This window comes from Rutilus rutilus (genome assembly GCF_951802725.1).
Source record: "Rutilus rutilus genome assembly, chromosome: 25".
Lineage (NCBI taxonomy): Eukaryota > Metazoa > Chordata > Actinopteri > Cypriniformes > Leuciscidae > Rutilus > Rutilus rutilus.
The window spans coordinates 1797620-1819313 of NC_140229.1; the positions used below are offsets into that span (position 1 = coordinate 1797620).

General features: G+C 38.1%; 1 protein-coding gene across 2 annotated transcripts in view; it reads right to left on the reverse strand.

Annotated features, from left to right (window-relative positions):
• opn4xa (opsin 4xa) overlaps window positions 1-21694 on the reverse strand; it is a 41536-nt gene that overhangs the window by 9671 nt on the left and 10171 nt on the right. For both annotated transcript variants that reach the window (XM_084401342.1, XM_084401341.1), the window contains exons 2-6: window positions 19444-19591; window positions 8383-8516; window positions 6962-7165; window positions 4279-4450; window positions 1962-2123 (exon numbers count right to left, since the gene is read on the reverse strand). In XM_084401342.1, coding sequence (XP_084257468.1) covers window positions 1962-2123; window positions 4279-4450; window positions 6962-7165; window positions 8383-8516; window positions 19444-19589 — 818 coding nt within the window. In that variant the 5' untranslated portion in view covers window positions 19590-19591. The remainder of the gene's footprint in view (window positions 1-1961; window positions 2124-4278; window positions 4451-6961; window positions 7166-8382; window positions 8517-19443; window positions 19592-21694) is intronic.

Consider the following 21694-nt stretch of genomic DNA (forward strand, 5'->3'; position numbering starts at 1 on the left):
AAGCAAGCAGAGAGCGTCCAGGATAAAGCTGAAGACCCCTGCAGAGTCTGTTTACATGACATGTTAGTGACCTAGAGGTGTTGTTGGCTGAGCGGAAAGGATCACATGCATGGCTGTATGTCTATCCTCCACTTCATCATTCGCTCTCTCAGAAGTGTTCGAGCCGGCTCGCACTATACGCCCTCACTTTTGGACAGTTCTTCTATAAAAGGACGTCTTTTTACCCTGGAATTCTCAGAAAGCCTCAGATCTTCTGCATGGTTTGACTCCCTTTAATAGACTAACACATGAATCTGAATGCTTCTCTGAGAGATTAGATGTTCTGCATGAAACTGGCCATCACAGCGGAGGGCCAAACTGACAAAAACAAAAAAGTTTGTATGTATATTTAATTTAAAAAATCTGCACTCTAAAAAATATTTTATTGTAAACAGGAGATGAAGTGAACAGATGGTTCGGCTCTTTGCCTTCGTCAGTGTGTGAAAGTTTCACTTATTCTCAAAGACTATATAGAAAGCACTTCGCAGGTCTTCAGGTGATCGTGATCATCATTAAACAATCAAGTAATTAGTCCTAAGACTCAAGTTTAAGTCCATCTGAAATGTTGGGAAATGTTGGGAACAATTACACATCAGGAAAAACCTGCAGCATTCTTTCAATGTAGTCGTTGAGAATAAGTGAAACTGTCACACTGATGAAGGCAAAGAGCCGAAGCATCTCATAACTTTATCTCCTGTTTACAATAAAATATTTTTAGAGTGCAGATCTTTTGTGCAGTTTTGGATTGAAACATCTCAGCACGTAATTAGCTGATGTATACTTAATTCAAATGTGAGAATGCAAAAGTCCTTTAGAGTTTAGACGGATGATGCATTAATTGTTGGATAAAACCAGCACTTCCGGTTCCATAGTCCTGAAGTCAATGGTTTTTATTTATTTTTATATAAAGACTGAAAAAGTTGTTGAAGCTTTTAGCTATGGTTGTGTTGAAGTCATGTGACCGTGGCCAATTAGCTTGTGCCTTGGATTTAGGCATCATAAATCATAAAAGCTGTGCTTATTTGCGAAGATTAGCATGATGAACAAAACATGTGAGTATCATAAGCTTTTGTTGATCACAGAGCTTATTTGCTTTAAAAATGTAAAAGCCACTGAAAAAATTCGATTGGAATTTTGTCGAGGGAACCAAAGCTTAAAATAGCCATTTTTCTCTGTATGTGTAAAAGATTTTTAAAATCTATAAAAGCTCTTTCCACTATAAAGAACCTTTTGTGGGATTGTAAAGGTTCCATGGATGTTAAATGTTCCATCGATGCCAATAAAGAACCCAGGAGGATTTACACAGAATGTATTCGCTGTTGTTTAAATGTTTATTTGCTGTTGGATAATGATAGAAAATAGATTAAGAGGATAAAAGTCCAGGCTAGAGATGCACATATGTGTGAGCCTGGATCACGTCACCAGTCACGAGTCGCACGGGTATATCTGTGGCAATAGCCAACAATACATTGTATGGGTCAAAATTATAGATTTTCCTTTTATGCCAAAAATCATGAGGATATTCAGTAAAGATCATGTTCCATGAAGATATTTAGTAAATTTCCTACCGTAAATATATAAAACATGTATTTTTGTGAGTGAATGCAGCACAATCGCGGACATAAATGCACAACTTTAAAGGGGATTTTCTCAATGTTTCGATTTTTCTGCTCCCTCAGATTCCAGATTTACAATAGTTGTGTCTCGACCAAATATTGTCCTATCCTAACAAACCGTACATCAGTGGAAAGCTTATTTATTCAGCTATCAGGTGACGTATAAATCTCAATTTCAGTAAATTGACCCATGTGACTGGTTTTGTGGTCCAGGGTCACATATATAGACATCCATGCATGTACACTGCATAAACTTAATGGCACAAAAACTCCAGATGTTGTTTGTAATAATCCGCTGATAGTTACCCTGCCCAGGCGATGAGCGTGACGCAGGCGTACGGAGACCAGGAGAGCACAAACACAATGATGACCACAAACGCGATCTTCGCCAGCTTCCACTCGGTCTTGATGGACTGCTGCTGGATGAGGGTGGTCTTCCTCACATGGCTGCCCATCTTCTCCAAATCTCTGGACACATTTTTCCCAAGAATGACATTGTACATCATGGATGTTCCAGTTATGATGACCACATGTCCTGCCATGACTTTGACCTGATTGTTTATGGTCGCCTTGATTTTGTCAAGTAAGACATGGATCAACATCTTCTATTAATTCTGGAACATCATTCCTGTCCAAAAAACACAGTCCTAACCCTATCCCTACCCATGACTTACACAACACTGATGTAGAAGCCTAAACTTAAGAGTTTGTTCACACTTTCGGTAGTTCGGTTCAATATTCGGTTCGGTATCAAATTAGACCAATCTACGTTTTTATGTTACTGACTTGAAAAAGATATGAACCGTCTTAAAAAAATTAATAGATTGATGACTAACTTGTAAGAGTTATGCAACCGGCCGTTTTTTGCTAAGCGTTCACACTGTCATTTTTAACACCAAACCCGAAGATACAAAAATATTTGGCGTTTATTTTGCGATGGAACTTCCCAAACATCCAAAACAATTCTGTGCGCTAAATTTGCTCATTGTTTGAGTGCACATATGATGGTATTTTTACCAGCTGAGAACTCACAAAGAGCTTAGAAAATAGGTAGAGGTGTCAAAACTTTCCCAGGAATCCCTGCCAAGTGTGAACACACCCTAACTGTAAACTTCTCCCTCAAAACTGATTGGTTGATTGGAATGCTGTTCCAGGATCAACGATGGAAGTTAAATAATGACAAATGTTTTTGAAACAAAAAAGCTGGTTGAATTGCACTACTTGAAAAAATATGCATTGCATTAACCCTGCATGCATTTTAATGCATTGTATTTTTTAGGGCTTTTGACTTAAATGTAAACACAGCTTTTGTGTCTTTATCAGCTTTTCCATATACAGTACCAGTCAAAAGTTTGGAAACATTGCTATTTTTTATGTTTTTGAAAGAAGTCTCTTATGCTCATCAAGCCTGCAGTTAAAATAATAATAATAATACAAAAAACAGTAATATTATGAAATATTATTACAATTTAAAATAATGGTTCTCAATTTAACGCATCCTTGTTGAATTAAAGTACTAATTTCTTAAAAAAAAAAAGTTATTGTTCCCAAACTTTTGAACGGTAGTGTATATTGTTACAAAAGATTTCTATTCTAAATAAATACAGTTCTTTTTAACTTTTTATTCATCAAATAATCCTGAAAAAAGTATCTCAGGTTATAAAAAAAATATTAAGCAGCACAACTGTTTCCAACATTGATCATAAATCAGCATATTAGAATGATTTCTGAAGGATCATAAAGACACCAAAGACTGGAGTACTTGCTGATGAAAATTCAGCTTTGCATCACAAAAATAAATTACATTTTAAAGTATATTAAAAAAGAGAACCGTTATTTTAAATTGTAATAATATTTCATAATATTATTATTATTATAATACATTTTTTTTTAACTGCAGGCTTGATGAGCAGACTTCTTTCAAAAACATTAAAAATAGTAACGTTTCCAAACTTTTGACTGGTACTGTATATGTATATATATATACTGGTCCTGATAATCATCACAAATACTTGCTTGCTCCATTACTTACACCGCTTGCTCCATTTCTGTAAATCCGTTTTTATGAATGAATGACTCTCTCAGCCGTTGCTCTATAGTTTTCTTCATCAACAGTGATGTCGACTAACAGCAGATGGAGATTATCAATTGAATATCAGAATCTACTGATATTCCTGCCGTTCCCGGATGTCAAATGTTGAATTTTCTGTCGAATTTGTAAAGCGAAATAAAATGGACTGAAAATTGCCTGTCGAATATTATAGGTCGTATTTTTAAACAGAATGAACGTTTTGGAAGTGAAATCTGAAAGGTGAATATGGATTATTTATTTTTTAATAATGAAAACGTGTGTGAAATGTTTTGAATTGAAATATTCACAGCTTAAATATTCAACCATGTTGAATTTCAGCCCATAAAAATGCAAGCCCTAAAAATTCAATGCGTTAGGTTAATGCAATGCATATTTTTTCAAGTAGTGCAATTCAACAAGCTTTTTTGTTTCAGAAACATTTGTCATTATTTTACCTCCATAATCAACAGGGATGCTGATCCGGAAACATGTTTTACTTGGTGAAATCACGTTCATCATGCCAGTATAGGCAAGAGTGTGTGCATGTTGTACCTGCTTGCGGTACGAATGGCGAGGAACATGAAGAAGTAGCAGTAAGAGATGATCCCAAGAGGGATGAAGAACACGAAGCAGCAGAGCATCAAGGTGTAGCTCTTGTTTGCTGGAGTGGACGTCACATAGTCCCATGTGCAGGACGTCATGAGGCCTTCTGGGATATAGGAACCTATCCGAGAACGGTTACGACACAGTGTCAAAGGTTGTGGAGAAACTTCCCAGACAGCAACAAAATGGCCGCATTTACACTGCATGGTTCTCGGATATGATCCGTGCAAATGTGTAAGCAGGAAAAAAGAGCATGGATTCCGATATTCTCAGATGGGTTTCAGGCCTCATTCATATGTGGAAATAAATCTGACATGAATCGGACACGTGCATTTGCGCCAGCCATGTAATCGGACAGATCGGATATTCCCGTCAATGCGAGTAGCACGTACGTCATTGAAAAAAGTGACTTTTTGAACATTTTGCGGTACAGATATATCTATAACAAATTAAACATCTCTGATTTTGTTCTTTTGTGTCAAATAAGAGTCGATCTGGCACTGAAATGTGTTGCTTTTGAAATCATACTGAGTGCTAGTTGCTGACACAAAATAATATGCACACAAACATCTTGATATACAATCTCTGATGAACATGTGGTGCTTAAGAGGGGAAAAAACCTATACGAGGGCAGATTCGAACCCAGACCCTCTGACATGCTTAAAAGTTCTTCCACAAGACCATTAGTACGCACTAACTTTATTAATGGATCTGTGTATATAATCACGGTCTTGAGGAATTTGTAGCCTACTATATAATGAGTTTGATACAAGGATGAAACTATTGCATTAAAAATGTTTCTATGAATTTCATGTCAAGAAATTAAACTCTGATTTCTTGATATCATAATGTTATTTTTTGTTCGTTTCGCCAAGTATTGTGTAAATGCAGATATCAGATATGGGTCACTTTTAAAAGATGTAAGTGGGTCATCAAAAAAATCAGTAACACTTTACAATAAGGTTAATTAGTTAACTACATCATTTAACATTAATTAATAATGAACTGCACTTATTCAGCATTTGTTAGTCTTTGTTAATGTTCATTTTAACATTTACTAATACTTTATTAAAATATTGTTAACATTAGTTAAAGGCAGGGTAGGCAGGATTTTTCTAAAATCTTTTTTCAAAATTTGTTTAAACTGTCTTTATATACCAATACATAATTAAAATGTAAGTACTCTGAAAAAGAGAGTATAAAAATCGAGTGTCTGTAGTCCTCTCAGGACTGCAATAAACACAGCTACTTATTTCCATTCACTCCCACCCCCTCCCTTCTGGGCTCCTCCCAAAGCCACGCCCCCAAAACACATGAACGCGCGACGCCGACCGCTCAGCTTGAGGAGGACGCGTTTGCCAGCGCATGTAGTGACATCATGTCAGAATCACATGTAATAAAATACCTAACTTTATCATTATGAATATAAACAACTAACATGGCTGTTAGTACTCACTGGTACTTACTGGTAAAGTTTAAAATATATTGAGTTTGATTCGGTAACGAGCTAGTAACATAAGGCAAATCTAAAAACAGGTTGCATTGATACACGTTTTCCCATTACCATCAGTTACACTGTGATGAAGGTGAATTTCGTGTAAGATTCATAACATATACGGAGGTTTGCATGTAAGAGCTTCCACGATGAAAGCAGTGTTGGCCGATATTGACTCTCGTCTGACTTCTTGCTTTATCCAAAGACTTTTTGGTCATAGCCTTTTCGAATACTGTCTTCCTTTTTTTGCCTTGTTTGCCTTGGCTGACTGTATATGCAGGTACTGGGGATTTTGACTGCTCTTTCTCTGCCCTTATTGTGATTCGTCCTAGCTTCCGTGCCTCTTCCCCTCCTCTAGTCAAACGGGTGCGCGCATGTGGGCAGCTCCTGTAGCGGCAGGGGTGGTAGCCATGGTAACGAGGGAGAGTGACAGTCGCCCAGCCAATCATTTCATTCGTTCCGAATGGAAATAAGTAGCTGTGTTTATTGCAGCCCTGAGAGGACTACAGACACTTGATTTTTATACTCTCTTTTTCAGAGTACTTACATTTTAATTATGTATTGGTATATAAAGAAAGTTTAAACAAATTTGGAAAAAATATTTTTGGAAAAACCTGCCGACCCTGCCTTTAATGCACTGTAAACTAACATGAATAAACAATGAACAGCTGTATTTTTATCAACTAGCGTTAACAAATATTGACAAAAAAAGTAACAAATGTATTGCTCATGATTAGTTCATGTTAGTTAATACATTAACTTATGTTTAATAAATTAACCTTATTGTAAAGTGTTACCAAAAAATCTCATATAGTCAAAATATCAGAATTGGGCATCAAGACCGGCAGTGTAATGCAACCTTAGTGGAGAATTACATTTAGCTCTTGAAAATGCGGCCAATGTCGGCCCAGATCCGGCCCACATCCGGTACACATGGATTCCACACGGCCCAGTTGTGGGCCAGATCTGGGCCGACACTATGATGCTGTCTGGGTTCAAAATATCCCATTGTAGAGATATCAAAATATCGAGAATCGTTGAAGAGAGAATCGCGATGCATCAGAGAATCGATTCTTTTCTCCCACACTTCTCATATTGTTTTCTCTTTCAAAGGTTGAGGAAATACGTGAGACTCACTCCATCCCAAAAGGGGTGCAAGACTCCAGGCCAGCGAGTAGATCCAGACCAGGAGGATGATGATCAGCGTCCGGCGCCCGGACGTCCAGCCGATGGCCTGCAGGGGTTTGGTGATCACGACGTAGCGGTCGATGGAAATGGCCAAAAGGTTGATCATGGATGTGATCCCGAACAGAGCTCCGCAGAAGGCGTACATCTTACAGCCTGCGTGGAGAAGCAGATACAAGCACGTGTGATATGGAAACAGATCGCAAATGAGTAAAGCTACGTCTACATTAATCCGGATTTGAAAACGCTTTTCAGGCGTTAAAATGCTAAATTCCCCTTTACAGCGCATGCGTAAACCCTCACACACGCTCACTGAGATGATACAGATGGAAAAATAAATAATAAAGTTATCGCGCAATTCTTCTGACAAGACTGTGTGTAATAAGCACAACGTGCGTACACGCTGCTTATTACACACACAGGGACGCGCAGCAGTACCCTGGTAATCCAGAGTTCTCGCGAGAGCACAAGTTGAATTTGCTCAGCGAGTTACTCTGGTGTTGAGTAATGATGCTCATTAAATATGCCCCTCGATCTGAGCTGCACCAATCACATCGGGTTATCTGATATAGGCGGGCCAGAGGCGAGATGACGACAGCGCTGTGACGTCGAAGTCATTAGTAAACATTGCAAGATGGCTATGGATGAATACCAGTTGTTTGAAACGGCTTTGGCCGCTACAATGAACGAGTTAGACTTGGCTTTTTATCTAAAAGAGGAACAGAAGACGCCGCTCAAATCGTTCCTTTGCAAGAAGGACGTTTTTGCTGTTTTGCCGACCGGATACGGTAAGAGTCTAATCTACCAGTTAGCTCCGCTGGTAGCTAAGCGTATGGGGATTGTTGTGATTGGTCGTAGTGTTATCCAATTGCGTGCAGTGAGATTTTCAAATGCATGCTTGGTGCCGCCCCTCGAGCCGGCCGATTTTCATTAGTCGACGCCAGACCATTAATCTTTCAGATTTAGATCTGGATTTCCAGGCTAGCACAAAAACATGCCAAATATTAAAAAATAAAAGGATTACAATGTATAAGATTAATATTGTGTACATAAAGATATGGTGGAATCCGGCTTGTCCCGTAGATGGTCTTTAATCTCGCGCACGAGTAGATCCGTTTCTTTGATAGGGCGTTCAGTTTTTCCAATAGTGAATCCATCATGGTGCGAGCGCAACTGGCTTTTAAAGGGAATGGGAGATGAGACTCTGGTTGGTTTATTTCATGTTACGACTGAAACACACCCATTACTCATTAAGAGAATACAAACCTTTTAGACCATGCGCCGGGAGCACCGACCATTTTCCCCATCTTTAAAATAGCAAAAGTGGATTGTTAAAATAGGATCCTAGATGGGAAGATTGGGAAATTAGTTACCCATTTCTCCGAACACCCATTCCTTGTACATGCAGTTGACGAAGAAGATCGGCGACTGAGTGATGGCCATGAGAAAGTCACTCACTGCAAGATTCATGATGAAGTAGTTTGGAGGCGTCCGCAGCTTTTTGTTACTGAAACACAAAACACCTTTTTACAATTTGTCACAATCCCAGTTTCAAAAGCATGTTATGGCCATTTCCTCTGCATTAGTAAACTGACTGACTTTGTCCAACCAAACACATGCTTCACCTCAAACACTTTTAAACCTTTAATGCACAGAATTCCAGACTTTTGCAGTTTTAAAGATGGACACATATCTCTATATACAGTATATGCATTTTTTCATGATGCGTTGTCAAACAAGCTCGTCCTTAACCCTGTAAAGCCTGACATGAAGTACTCAGAAAAAAATCTAATTGTTTGAAATGCAAAAGTCTATTGAACCTTTAGACACAATATTAAAAAAAATATATATATAAAAATAAATCATGGCTCATATTAGTATAATATAGTGAGAATATGGAGGAAAAAAACAGCTCAATTTATACCCAAACTGAGCAATAATATGGCCAAAAAGTAAGTTGCTCTGTAACTAAGTGGCTTCCGTTCAGTAAGTGTTCATACTGAAATATTACTAACAATATAAAAGTTATTCTTACGTTTTTTTAAATAAAAATCTGAAAAGATTTCACAGCTCAAAAGATGAGCTGAAGGTGGACGTATTACAATTATGCTAAAAGGCCTTTTACTAAAAAGTCTAAACTATCAATCAGAAAACATAAGGACTGTAGAAGATTGTGTGCGACAGGTTTATCAGCAAAGTTTTGATTATGTTGAGGAAGTTTGATATCAGATATGATCATCATCATCATCATCATCAGTCGAGCTGGGCTAGAGGTCGACGAGAGGTTTCCCTCCTTTCGGTTTCTTTTGCCTAGGCACGGCAAAAAGACAGTTCCATTGTTTCCGGTTCTTTGCCAACTCGCTGATTTCCTTTTCGCTGAGAGTGATCATGCTTTTGTCGGTGATGTGGCGTGATATTTGTTCGCGGTACGATATTCGTGGTGCCCCGCGCCTGTTTGTTGGTTTGATCTGTGACTCATATAAGATGAAACGTTTGACCGGTTCGTCTTCTGCCATGCGAATGCAGTGGCCTGTGAACTTAAGCTGGCGATCGCATATAGTTGTGCTTATTGGCACCTGTTGAACCGTCTTGTATAAATGTTCATTTGTGATATGATCGTTCTTCTGGTCTATACCAAGCATGATGCGGTAACAGTTTGTTGCATATGCGTCGAGTCGATTCGCTAGATGTTTAGTGAGGATCCATGTTTCGCAGCCATAAAGCAAGATGGAGATGCAAGCGGCTTTGAAGAGTCGAATCTTGAAGTTGATCTTAGTCTTGGGTGCTTTTAGGATGGATTTGAGTTTGTGAAACGCTACCCAAGCTAAACCGATTCGAACATTGACGTCTTTGTTTGTTGATCCTACGTAGGCGCCTAGGTATTTGAAGTCATTTACGATGGCTACCTCTTGGTCATTTATCTTCAGTGCGGGAGCAGGAATTGCGTCTTTCTGTATGTTCAGGCGCATTTGCTCGGTTTTGTTGATATTTATCTCTAGGCCTACTTGGCGTGCTTGTATTTTGAGTGCGGTGACTTGTTTTTGTTGTTGCTCTGCGTTTCCTTCAAGTAGGGCGATGTCGTCAGCAAAAGCTAGGTCATTCACTTTGTGACTTAGCACGCGAGTTGATGCGCGTAATGTTCTGTAACTTCCATCTGTTTCCTTGCCTTTGTGTGTAAGATATCCAAATTCGTTAGCTGATAGTTTTGAGACATAGTCGATGACTATGATGAATAGAAATGGTGCTAGGACATCACCTTGAAGCACACCTGTTGTGATTTTGAATGGCTCGGAGCACTGGCCTTGCAGGTATACTTGGCTTTTCGAGTCATCATACAACACCCGAATTGCATCAACGATCTTTGCTGGAATGCCGTAGTGTCGGAGGATGGCGAACATCATTTCTCTGTCGATTGAATCGAAGGCCTTCTTGAAGTCAATGAATGTGATGTAAAGTGGGATATCTTGTGCGTATGCTCCATCCATTATTCGTCGCAGAATATGAATTTGCTGAATGCAACTGCGGCCTGTTCTGAAGCCTGCTTGGTTCTTTCTGAGCCTAATGTCGATGGGCAGACGAATTCGATTTAAGATCATGCGATTGTACACTTTTGCTGCAATTGATATCAGGGTGATTCCGCGCCAGTTTGTCATTAGCTGCCGGTTTCCTTTCTTCGGCAGAGGTATGATGAGATTCGATGTCCATTGAGTGGGTGCATGACAGTTTTCGTAGACCATTTGACAAATATAGAGCAGCTCATCGACTATGAAATCGCCGCCGTCTTTGAGCACTTCAGCTGTCATTGCGTAGTCTGGTCCAGGCGCTTTGTTGCGCTTTAGGTCTTCGATTGCTTGCTCTATCTCGGATCGATTGAATTGAGCAGTTCTGATGTCAGTACAGTCGGGTGATGGAACTGGGTGGACTGTTTGATCTGCGTTTTTGTTTTTGTTGTTTAGCAGTGAATCGAAGTACTCGCGCCAGCCTTTGAGTAGATCGTTTTTATCTTTGGGCATTGATCCATCGAGTTTCTTTACTTTGCTTGGGTCGGCCTTATTCTCGTCACCTGAGATCTGATTGACGATCTTCCAGGTTTTGCCGTGTTCTCTCTTCTTGTCTGCGTTCTCAAGCGCTTCAAGCAGGTGGCCGAGATGCGCTTCTTCATCATGTGTGAATGCGTCAGACACTTGGTTCTGCAGGCTTTGCCACGTCATTTTGTGCGAGGGCAATCGTGTTCGCTTGTACTTTGCCCTGACCTTGTTGCAGATGTCGAGTAGTGTGAGAGTTTCAGCAGTGACCCAGCTCGCAAACCTTGCTTTGCGCCTCTTTCCAAGTACTTTTTCGCTTGTATCGCGTAGAGCAGCATCCAGTGCGTCCGCGTGTTACTTGATCTTGGCAGTTTTACTTGGTTGGGCTTCCATTTCGTCCATTAGCAAGCTGAACCGATTCTTAAGCTCGCAATTGAAAGACTCTTTGATTTCCGGTTCTGCTAGTCTTTCCCAGTTGAACTTGCATCGATTGTTGGTTGGTTGTTTTGGTGCTCTTAGGCTGAGTTTGAAGTTTGCGCTCATTACTTTGTGGTCGGAACCGACATCGATTGTGTTGTAAGCGCGGTAGTTTTTGAGTGATTTCCACCACTTTGTCGAGATCAACATGTGGTCAAGTTGTGACCACTCGCTCTTTGGTGAACAGTAGGTGAGTAGCCGACTTTTCCTGTTTGGAAAGTGTGTATGCGCTGGTCGAAGGTCTGCTAGTTCGCATAGTTCGAGCATGCGTTCGCCATTGTCAGTTGTTGTGTCGTGCATGCAATGAGGTCCAACTTGCCTAGGGTTGGTGTCTTGACTGTCCTTGCCGATACGGGCGTTTAAGTCGCCTGCAATGATGGTCAGTGTGTGTGGCGGTTGTTTGAGGGCGATATCTTTGAGATCATTGTAAAAGGCGTCTTTTGGCTGTTTATCATCGCAATCTGTTGGCGCGTAGGCAGATATAATGCACATTCGTGGGTTGCCTTCTAGATGTGTGGCGATTATGCGATCTGATTTGTACTCGATGTATCGGACCAGTGGAGCTATTCGTTTGTTGTAAAGAACGGCTACTCCATGGCAATCATGTGTTGAGTTCGTATGAGCCAGAGTCCAGCCGTCTGTTCGGCATTTTGTTGTGATCAGCTCTGTTGAGCTGAGTCGATGTTCTTGGATGGTGATGATGTCAATTTTGGTAAAGTTGCAGCCGGCGATGATCTGCTCCAGCTTGTGGCTGATGTTTGCACGGCCACGGCGTGGTTTTGAGTCGGCCAGGGTCCGCACGTTGAATGAGGCAACGGTAAATGCCTGGACGAAGGGTGCTCGTCTACCTGAAGTCGGATCGGGCGCGTGGCGTCGGATAAGTCCGCTTTGGCCACACTCCTTCATAACGGGATCAATCCCAGACTCCAGGTTGTCAGTGCGTGTCGGGTCGGTTCCCGGATCTTTTGGTTTTGCTGTCATGTTTTGCATACGTTGTAGTTTTTCCCGCAAGCGCAAGCGCAAGTAGGTACGACTGTGCTGGGTTACAAGTCCTCTTGCACAGAAGTTGTTTCCATGATTATACCGCCATGGATCGGTCAGCAGTTACGTTCACATAGTCCCCATAACCATATTGATCTATGATCTTCTGGTAGGCTACCCATGTTAGCCCCTGCTGGGTCAGTTTAAAGTCATGACCAGGACCAAATGATATGATACAGCAGATGATACAAATGATATGATACAGCAGCTTTATAGTGTTAAAGTTCCCTTGCAGTCAATAATTTTATCCCTTAAAACTCATCTTTGATCACCAAAATTACATATTTAAACGTTTTTTTCCTTAAAAAGAATCATGCCTTAAAATGTCTTGAATGTAACTCGACACCCTCGCCTCATTTAGTATTCGCTGTTCTATGAATATGCAAATGAGCCCCGCCTCCACTCACTCACTCAGCTCAGAGATCCACTGGTTGACGATCACACGTTGATCTGATTGGTTACAAGGTAGTTTGTGACGTCAGAAACACCAGCGATTTCAAAGCGTGTTTTTGAGACTGTCTTTGGTTCACTGCAGTTTTAAGGAGGAAATACTCAGCAATGGTGTCGACTTATGAACTTACACATGAACACCATTAAAAACACCACATAGACACATAAACAACATTAAAAGCTGGATCTTCACCACTGGGGGACTTGGTAAAACAGAGAGAGAAACTTCTACACTTCTGGTTCATTAAAGGTTCATTGATTCAACACATGGAGTTCAATCATTGTGATTGCACGTCATCTCATTAATCACAGTCACAAGTGCACACAATTTCCTCTGATTGAAAGTGGCCCGGCATCACCTACTGAACCATCAGGCATTAGTGGCCCTCAGTACATCAGCTCTTCACAGGATCAACACTACCTTTCCTAGAAAAGCTCTCAGCCGACAGACGACACTTCAGTTTGAAGCATTCTCGGTCAGGGAGAAAATCCACACGCATGATGACAGTCTGTTGTCGACGCGTGATTAACAGCATTCATGTTTAGTTATTAGGTAACACTGGAAATAATCCGTGAGGAATGTGGATTGTGCTTTTGTTTAGCATGAATGATGCATGAAGCGAGTTACCTTTAACATAAAAAATACATTATTTTTTAAAACGGACTCTATTTACTTTCTTAACACATATTCCGGTAATCCCTCTGTGGTGTAAATCCAGCTTTTAATGTTGTTTATGTGTCTATGTGGTGTTTTTAATGGTGTTCATGTGTAAATTCATAAGTCGACACCATTGCTGAGTATTTCCTCCTTAAAACTGCAGTGAACCAAAGACAGTCTCAAAAACACGCTTTGAAATCGCTGGTGTTTCTGACGTCACAAACTACCTTGTAACCAATCAGATCAACGTGTGATCGTCAACCAGTGGATCTCTGAGCTGAGTGAGTGAGTGGAGGCGGGGCTCATTTGCATATTCATAGAACCGCGAATACTAAATGAGGTGAGGGTGTCGGGTTACATTCAAGATATTTTAAGGCATGAAAAAACGTTTAAATACGTCATTTTGGTGATCGAAGATAAGTTTTAAAGGATATTATTGACTACAGGGCTTTAAGATTAGTTAATGTGTTACAAAGAGCAAAGAGCAATACATTTGTTACAGTATTTAATCATCTTTTTTTTTTCAACTGTTTGTGGTTTTTTCATGGTAGTTCAGGTCCATTAAATAATGTTAACAGACACAACGTTTGATTTTAATAATGCACATTAGTAAATGTTCAAATTTACCAAGATCAATAAATGCTTATAGTATTTAGCTTTATAGTACTGTTTTTTTTCACTGCAAAAAAACAGTGTTTCTTCTCCAGTAAATGTATCTTGATTCAGGATTTGTACTGGAAAACCAGACAAAAATAATAAATTTTGCAGCGTTCATTGTTAGTTCATGTTGTAGTTAACTAATGAAACCTTATTGTAAAGTGTTTCCAAAATGCATTTATAGAATATGCATGAACATGCAAAGACAATGTGCTTGTTAAACACATTTAGTAAATTCGGTCCCCCACTAGACCGCTGGAATAAATGAGAAAGTGCTGAAGTGGGGTTGGACATTGATTCCTGTCACGTTTAGTGGGTCTGGTAAGTTAAACAGGCCGTCAGTGGCTTTGCTTCTGTCTTCTGTCAGTGATCATAGAGAAACGGATGGCTTGTTTTCCGCTTCCACTCCATCATGTGCCGCTTCATCCCTAAACTCCTACAGGCCTGCATGTGCATCTGATTAATTACGGTTCAAAAACATTTTGCTTTATTTACTGTCAGTGTGCAACATGTTATATAATTGCTAAATATTATATACGCGCCACACATTATATAATATTTTTATGCAATCACATTGTTAGCGGACCATTGCAAACATATAACTACACATACACTAATGTGCATTCATTTGCAGAAAATAGATCTCAACACTGGATGAAGCCAGGATCAAAATTCTTCTTTCATTTTGTTGACATATTAGAGTTAAAGTTTTTTACTGAAGGGATTTTGAATATCTCTATTTATCACTACATAAATCTGAAAAATACTGTCAACAGACAGAAAAAAAATACATTTTCACCATGTTTTGGGGAACAAAATGTTATAAATCTGACAAATGATATATGAACAAACCCCTCAGTAAAAACCTTCAGAATATAGATAGGAATAAATCTGTAAATTTTGGTGTATATAAGTGATACTGAAGTGGAGAAAAAACTCTTTAAAGATATGTATTGTCATTGAGAGTCGCAAATAGATTAAATAAAATAAAATAAATACTTAAAAGATATTTAGGATGTTTTCTTCCACTAGTCTGAAATAACACAAAGCCAAAAAGCCCATGTTTTTGTCTGTAGTGTCTTGCCTTAAGAGAAATACAATTCACTTTGTTCATGTTAGTTCACAGTTTATTAGCTAATGTTAACATTTTAACTCAAAAACATATTAGTAAATGTTTACAATTGACATTACCTAAAAGTAATAAAAACTGTAGTTCATTGTACGTTCATGTTAACTCATTTAGTTAACTAACGAAACCTTAATGTAAAGTATTAACAATAAATAAATAAACCATGCAAAAATAAACTTTAAGGGATATATCAAGTATTTTAAGCCAAAAAATAAATAAAAATCAAATATCAAAATATAAATGTCAATATTCTATGAACATTCTTCTGTATCAAATATTTATAAAAAAAATTTCCACAGAAGAAAGACATACCAGGTTGGAACGTAAATGAGCTTTCATATTTAGTATGTCCATTACTCAACATGTGAATGCAGGTTTCACAGACTCAGACCTTTAGTGCTTATAAGAGTGTGTTTTGTCTTTAGAGATGTAATCTATAAGAAAGCGTCATGGGACTGAAGAGAGCGAGAGTGAAAGGTGAACTAAATGTAAAAAGTGTGTCACGAAAGTGTGTCAGTAGAGGACTTTGGCAGAATGCATTAGATATCATCCAAGACAGAGAAAGTCACTGACATTTCTTCACAACTTCAGTCTGTAAGTGCTGAAAACACACACTAACAACATGATCCTCCACAATATCTGACTCCAGTCACACTGCAGCTATCATATCTGATACAGCAGGCCTTTATGGCTCATTTAGTATGAAATAGTGAGGAAAAAAACAGCTACATTTTATTCAGACACTCAAACTGAGCAAAAATATGCAATTTTGTGCAGATTCTGATATTTATATGGATAAAAAGGGATACAATTCTAATGCTTGTAATGTAAATCAATTAGATCTTTATAACAGTATAGCAGAGACTGACATCAAAATGCATATAAAGATCAATATCTGCACAATAATATGTATTAAGATTATATTCAAATGCTTAGTATTATGATCAAAGCTCTGTAGTTTTAAAACATATAATGCAATGCAATACAATGATGATTGAGAGATGAACAAATACATTTTCCTCAAAAGCCTGATGATTATAATTGATACTCGTGATTTCTCTAACTGATGTCTGGATAATCAAGTAAACCGAAGATGCTTCAGTCCAGTAAGTGTTCATCTTGACATATTATTAACAATATCAAGGTTATTCTTAGATTTACTTGATAAAATCAGTGCAGATTTGACAGCAGAAAGACACGTGAAGCACGAGCTGAAGAAGGACGTTTGTATGATTATACTAAAGGACTTCTACTTGATAAAAGAGTCTAAACGATCTTCTAAACGATCAATCAGACAGATTGAGTGCGACAACTTTTTCAAAGTTCTGATCATGTTGATCATTTAGAGGACATTTAAAGGAGTTTTAAATGGTTCAAACCAGTGTCACTCCTCTTTTTAATCTTGTTTAATCTCATCCCCTTTCCATAACCGCTAGTTTAACACACTACTAACTAACTCAACCAGGCCCCGCCCCTTTATTCTGCGTATGAATTATTTAAATGAGGAATATTGTGACGTGTTCGTTCCCGGAAGAAACTCAAGACTACAATGGAGGCGTTTCAGGGAGTTCAGAAACACTGACACTAGGCGCGTTTCCATTACATTTTTGCGCAAAACTTTTGCGATTTTTTCTAAATGTCGACAAAAAACTATTGCGAAATGACGGAGTTTCCATTAACTGATGTTATGCGACTAAAACTTCATTTTTCCTCTCGCGATCAGTAAAATCATTCCAAAAACCATGGCAACGGACGTTGGTGGGTTTATGTACTATATCTCAGCCACTGCACTGGCTATTATTATTAATGGAAGGAGACGTATGTGTGTTTTCCAAGCATTAATGGTGAGGAACGACCCTTATTATACTTGAGAGCGGCACATATGAGGAGTTTCTGGGTGTTTCTCCCTCATTTCTGCTTCGAGGTCTTGATTTTGGCATTTATTTGAGGTTTAGAATCCAGTATTCCTGTAATTCCTTTGTCTTTTATGAATTTAATAAAGAACTCCGTCTCGTCTTCTGTCCAAACACACCGCATCATCTACGTCAGCTGACCTGTAAATGCGCAAAAACTGTTTGCATTACAGTTTTGCAAAATACTTCTTTTTCGAATTGCCTGAAAAACCTCCTCATGCGAGCGGAAAAACTTTTTTGCGATAAATGGGAGTTTTTGCGAAATTGACGTGTTTCCATTGGGCGTATTTTCAATTCGCAATTTCAATTTGCGCAATTTGAAGGGACGCGGCTACTGATATAGAGAATAACTACATCAGCAACATTACACTAAAGCAAGTGTCCTCTTTAACATGTTCACTTTCATATTTAAAATGTGGTTTCACTCCCAAAACATGGCAGTGTGTGTGAAGAAGATGCAGTGTGTGTGAAGAAGCTGTGTCCGCTGTCATCCTCTATTACTGATGGCAAAATGTCCCTTTCAGCAAAGACTAAAATAAATCTGTCAGTATGAAACCACGTCAAGACTGGCAGACTTCAACAGTAAAACAAATGACACAAAATCAGCAGTGAGTCGCGCAAGCAGTGACGCATAATTCAAGAGTTATTAAGAGAAAGAAGAACAAACATTTCACATTAAGGACATGAAAACTCACAGAAAAGAAGAATCACAAAATCTTCTATGCGGTTAAATAGAGAATAAATAGAGATCTTTGCTTTAGGTCTCTTGGGAAAACAGCCCCGGTTCTCTCACACACGTCTCAGAAGAGATCTTAACAATCTCTGAAACTATTGGCTGAGATATAATAGCAATCTGCAATCAACAGTCAGAGATCTCAATATGAATGAATCAAATCACATCATTTGTTATGCCCACCAAGGCTGCATTTTTTTTAAATACAGTAAATAAAATACAGTTTTCTATGTGAATATACAGTAAAGTGTAATTTATATCCTGTGATCAAAGCTGAATTTTCAGCATCATTACTCCAGTCTTCAGTGTCACATGATCCTTCACAAATCACTCTAATATGAAGATGTGATGCTCAAGAAACATTTATGATTATTATCAATGTTGAAAACAGTTCATATTTTTGTGGAAACCGTAATAAACCATTGAAAAGTTTAGGTAAGATGAAAAAAAAAAAGACTTATTCACCAAGGACACATTAAGTAGATCAATAGTGACAGTACAAAGATTCTGTTTCAAATAAATGTTGTTGAACTTTCTATTAATCAAAGAATCCTTTCCAACATTGATAATAACATCAAATCATCATATTAGAGTGATTTGTGAAGGATCATGTGACACTGAAGACTGGAGTAATGATGCTGAAAACTCAGCTTTGATCACAGGAATAAATTACACTTTAATATATATTCACATAGAAAACAGATGATTTACATTACAATTATATTTTAATGTTTTACTGTATTTTTGATAAAATAAATGCATCTTTGGTGAGCAGAAGAGACTCTTTCAAAAACATAAAAAAGCTTAATTATTCCAAAGTTTTGACAGCTACTCTATCCTCTCACTATATGCAAACTATATGACATTTTTTAGGAGAAACATCTGAGGCCAGGTTAATACTTCAATGACATATAATTAAAAACTCATTAGTTTCCTAAGCTATAAAAGAGCAAACTCTGGGAACTCGTGCTTTAATTCTCAACTACACACTTTCACTGTCAAAAGTTAGTTTGCCACAGCCTTATAAGAATAAATGATAACACTTTACAATAAGGTTCATTAGTTAACATGAACTAAGAATGAACAATACTTCTACAGCATTTATTAATATTAACTTCAACATTTACTAATACATTATCAAAATCAAAGGTTGTATTAGTTCACATTAGTTAATGCACTACTGTGAAATAACATGAACACACAATGAACAGCTGTGTAACAAATATTGCTCATTGTTAGTTCATGTTAGTAAATACATTAACTAATGAACCTTATTATAAAGTGTTACTGAATAAATCCACCTCAGATCTGACTATTGAACATTGCACTGGGATGAGAGCGACAGGCCTACCTAAAGAAGGCGTACATGACCAGCATGTTCCCGATCACTCCCACGGCCCCGATGATCGCCACGAAGAACGCCACTATATAGTGTGCATGATCGGGAACGTCCACTTTCCTGAAGAAACCACGATCCATGTTCACCGGCTCCTCCATTCCTGTGACGACGACACAAACGTCACTCCATCAAACCTCATTAACATCTCAAAGAGTTCATGAAGACACTGCCAGACAAAGTTTTGATCTGTAAGATTGTTTATGTTTTTAAAAGAGTGTCTGTTCTGCTCAAGACGGCATTTATTTGATCAAAAATACAGTAAAAATAGTGAAATATTATTCCAATGTAAATCATCTGTTCTCTATGTGAATATATACTAAAGTGTAATTTATTCCTGTGATCAAAGCTGAATTTTCAGCATCATTACTCCAGTCTTCAGTGTCACATGATCCTTCACAAATCACTCTAATATGATGATTTGATGATCAAGAAACATTTATGATTATTATCAGTGTTGAAAACAGTTATTAACATTTTTATTTCAGGATTCTTTGATGAATGGAGAGTTCAAAAGAACAGCATTTATCTGAAATATAAAGCTTTTGTAACATTAAACACTACCGGTCAAAAGTTTGGGGTCAGTAAGAATTATTAAAAATTTGGGGGGGGGGGGGGGGGGGGGGGGGGAATAAAAAAAAAGAAATCAATACCTTTATTCATTAAAGATGAATTAAATTCATCAAAAGTGACAGTAAAGACATTTATAATGTTACAAAAGATTCTATCTCAAATAAATGCTGTTCTTTAGAACTTTCTATTCATCAAAGAATCCAGAAAAAGGTTTTTTTTTCAACATTGATAATAATGAGAAATATTTCTTGAGCATCAAATCATCATATTAGAGTGATTTCTGAAGGATCATGTGACACTGAAGACTGGAGTAATGATGCTGAAAACGCAGCTTTGATCACAGGATATAAATCACACTTAAAAAAATATTAAAATAGAAAACAGTTATTTTAAATTGTCATAATATTCAACAATATTACTGTTTTTTTAATTTATAAATGCAGCCTTGGTGAGCAGACGATACTTCTAAAAACATAAAAAATCTTACCGATCCCAAACTTTTGACTGGTACAGTACGTTCTGGCACGTTCTCCGGGAGAACCTCTTCACGGTGACCTCTCACATGTGGGAGAATGTGAAAAACACATCTTTGCTGATGCAAAAGCTCGGTTTAATGTGGTTATAGCAGTGCTTTTTTGCTTTGAGCTCTTATCTGTTGCACAAGCGTCCAAGAACGGCGGTGCATGTGATGCAAGAGGCTTAAGGGAAATAAGAACATGCTCTGTTTGTGCTCTTGACCTTCCTGATCTGCGACTGCAAACTGAGATTCGCCTCGAGCTCCAGAAATATGGACAAAGCAATAACACATGCTGCAGATACACTAAAAAATGACTTCTTTTAAAAACATAGCAAATAGCATTGCTTATAGCTTTAGGATGGAGGTTCAACAACACAGAAGTTACAGCTCACCATAAAATCAAAAGTTACCATTTTTAAAAAATTTTATGGAATATTGCAGTTTATTATAAATGATTTATCGGTGCACATCATTATTGTGTTAAATTCATGTTCCTGGTGATCTTGAATCAGAATATCTTCCTCTTGCAGGATCTCTTCTCTTCTCTGATGATGTGGGCGGGGCTATAACCTGTCACTCACATGAGATCAGCCAATAGCAAACCACAATCATCCAATCAGTTCCTCACAGACACAATCAAGCCCCGCCCACATTTGTTCTTGTTCCAGAAGCGTTTCACTCGGATATACGGAACAATAGGGAAGAGAAGACTAGCGCAACGTCCAGACTTTAAAGTAACCAACTGTTTAAATGGCAACTTTAATGTGAAAGAAAGTTATGAAACTTTCTCGGGACATTGTACTCTTTAAAGTGTGTTTAAGAAAACAAAGATTACTGCAGTATGTTTTATAAGAAAATACTATTTCTGTTTTTTGTTTTGTTTGTTTTTTTACGGCAAATCATTGTCTAAACGAGCGAGTCATTGAATCATTCAGTCAAATGATTCGTTCAAAACCGCCGATTCATTCAGGGACAAAGCAAGTGACTATGGCTGCGTTACAGATTACATTCATACTATATAAAACATACTTTTTTTAGCGGTGACAAAGTACTTATTCAAAATAATAACCAGCTCAAGAGAGTGTGTGATTTCAGACGCAGCTCTTCTTTATGAGT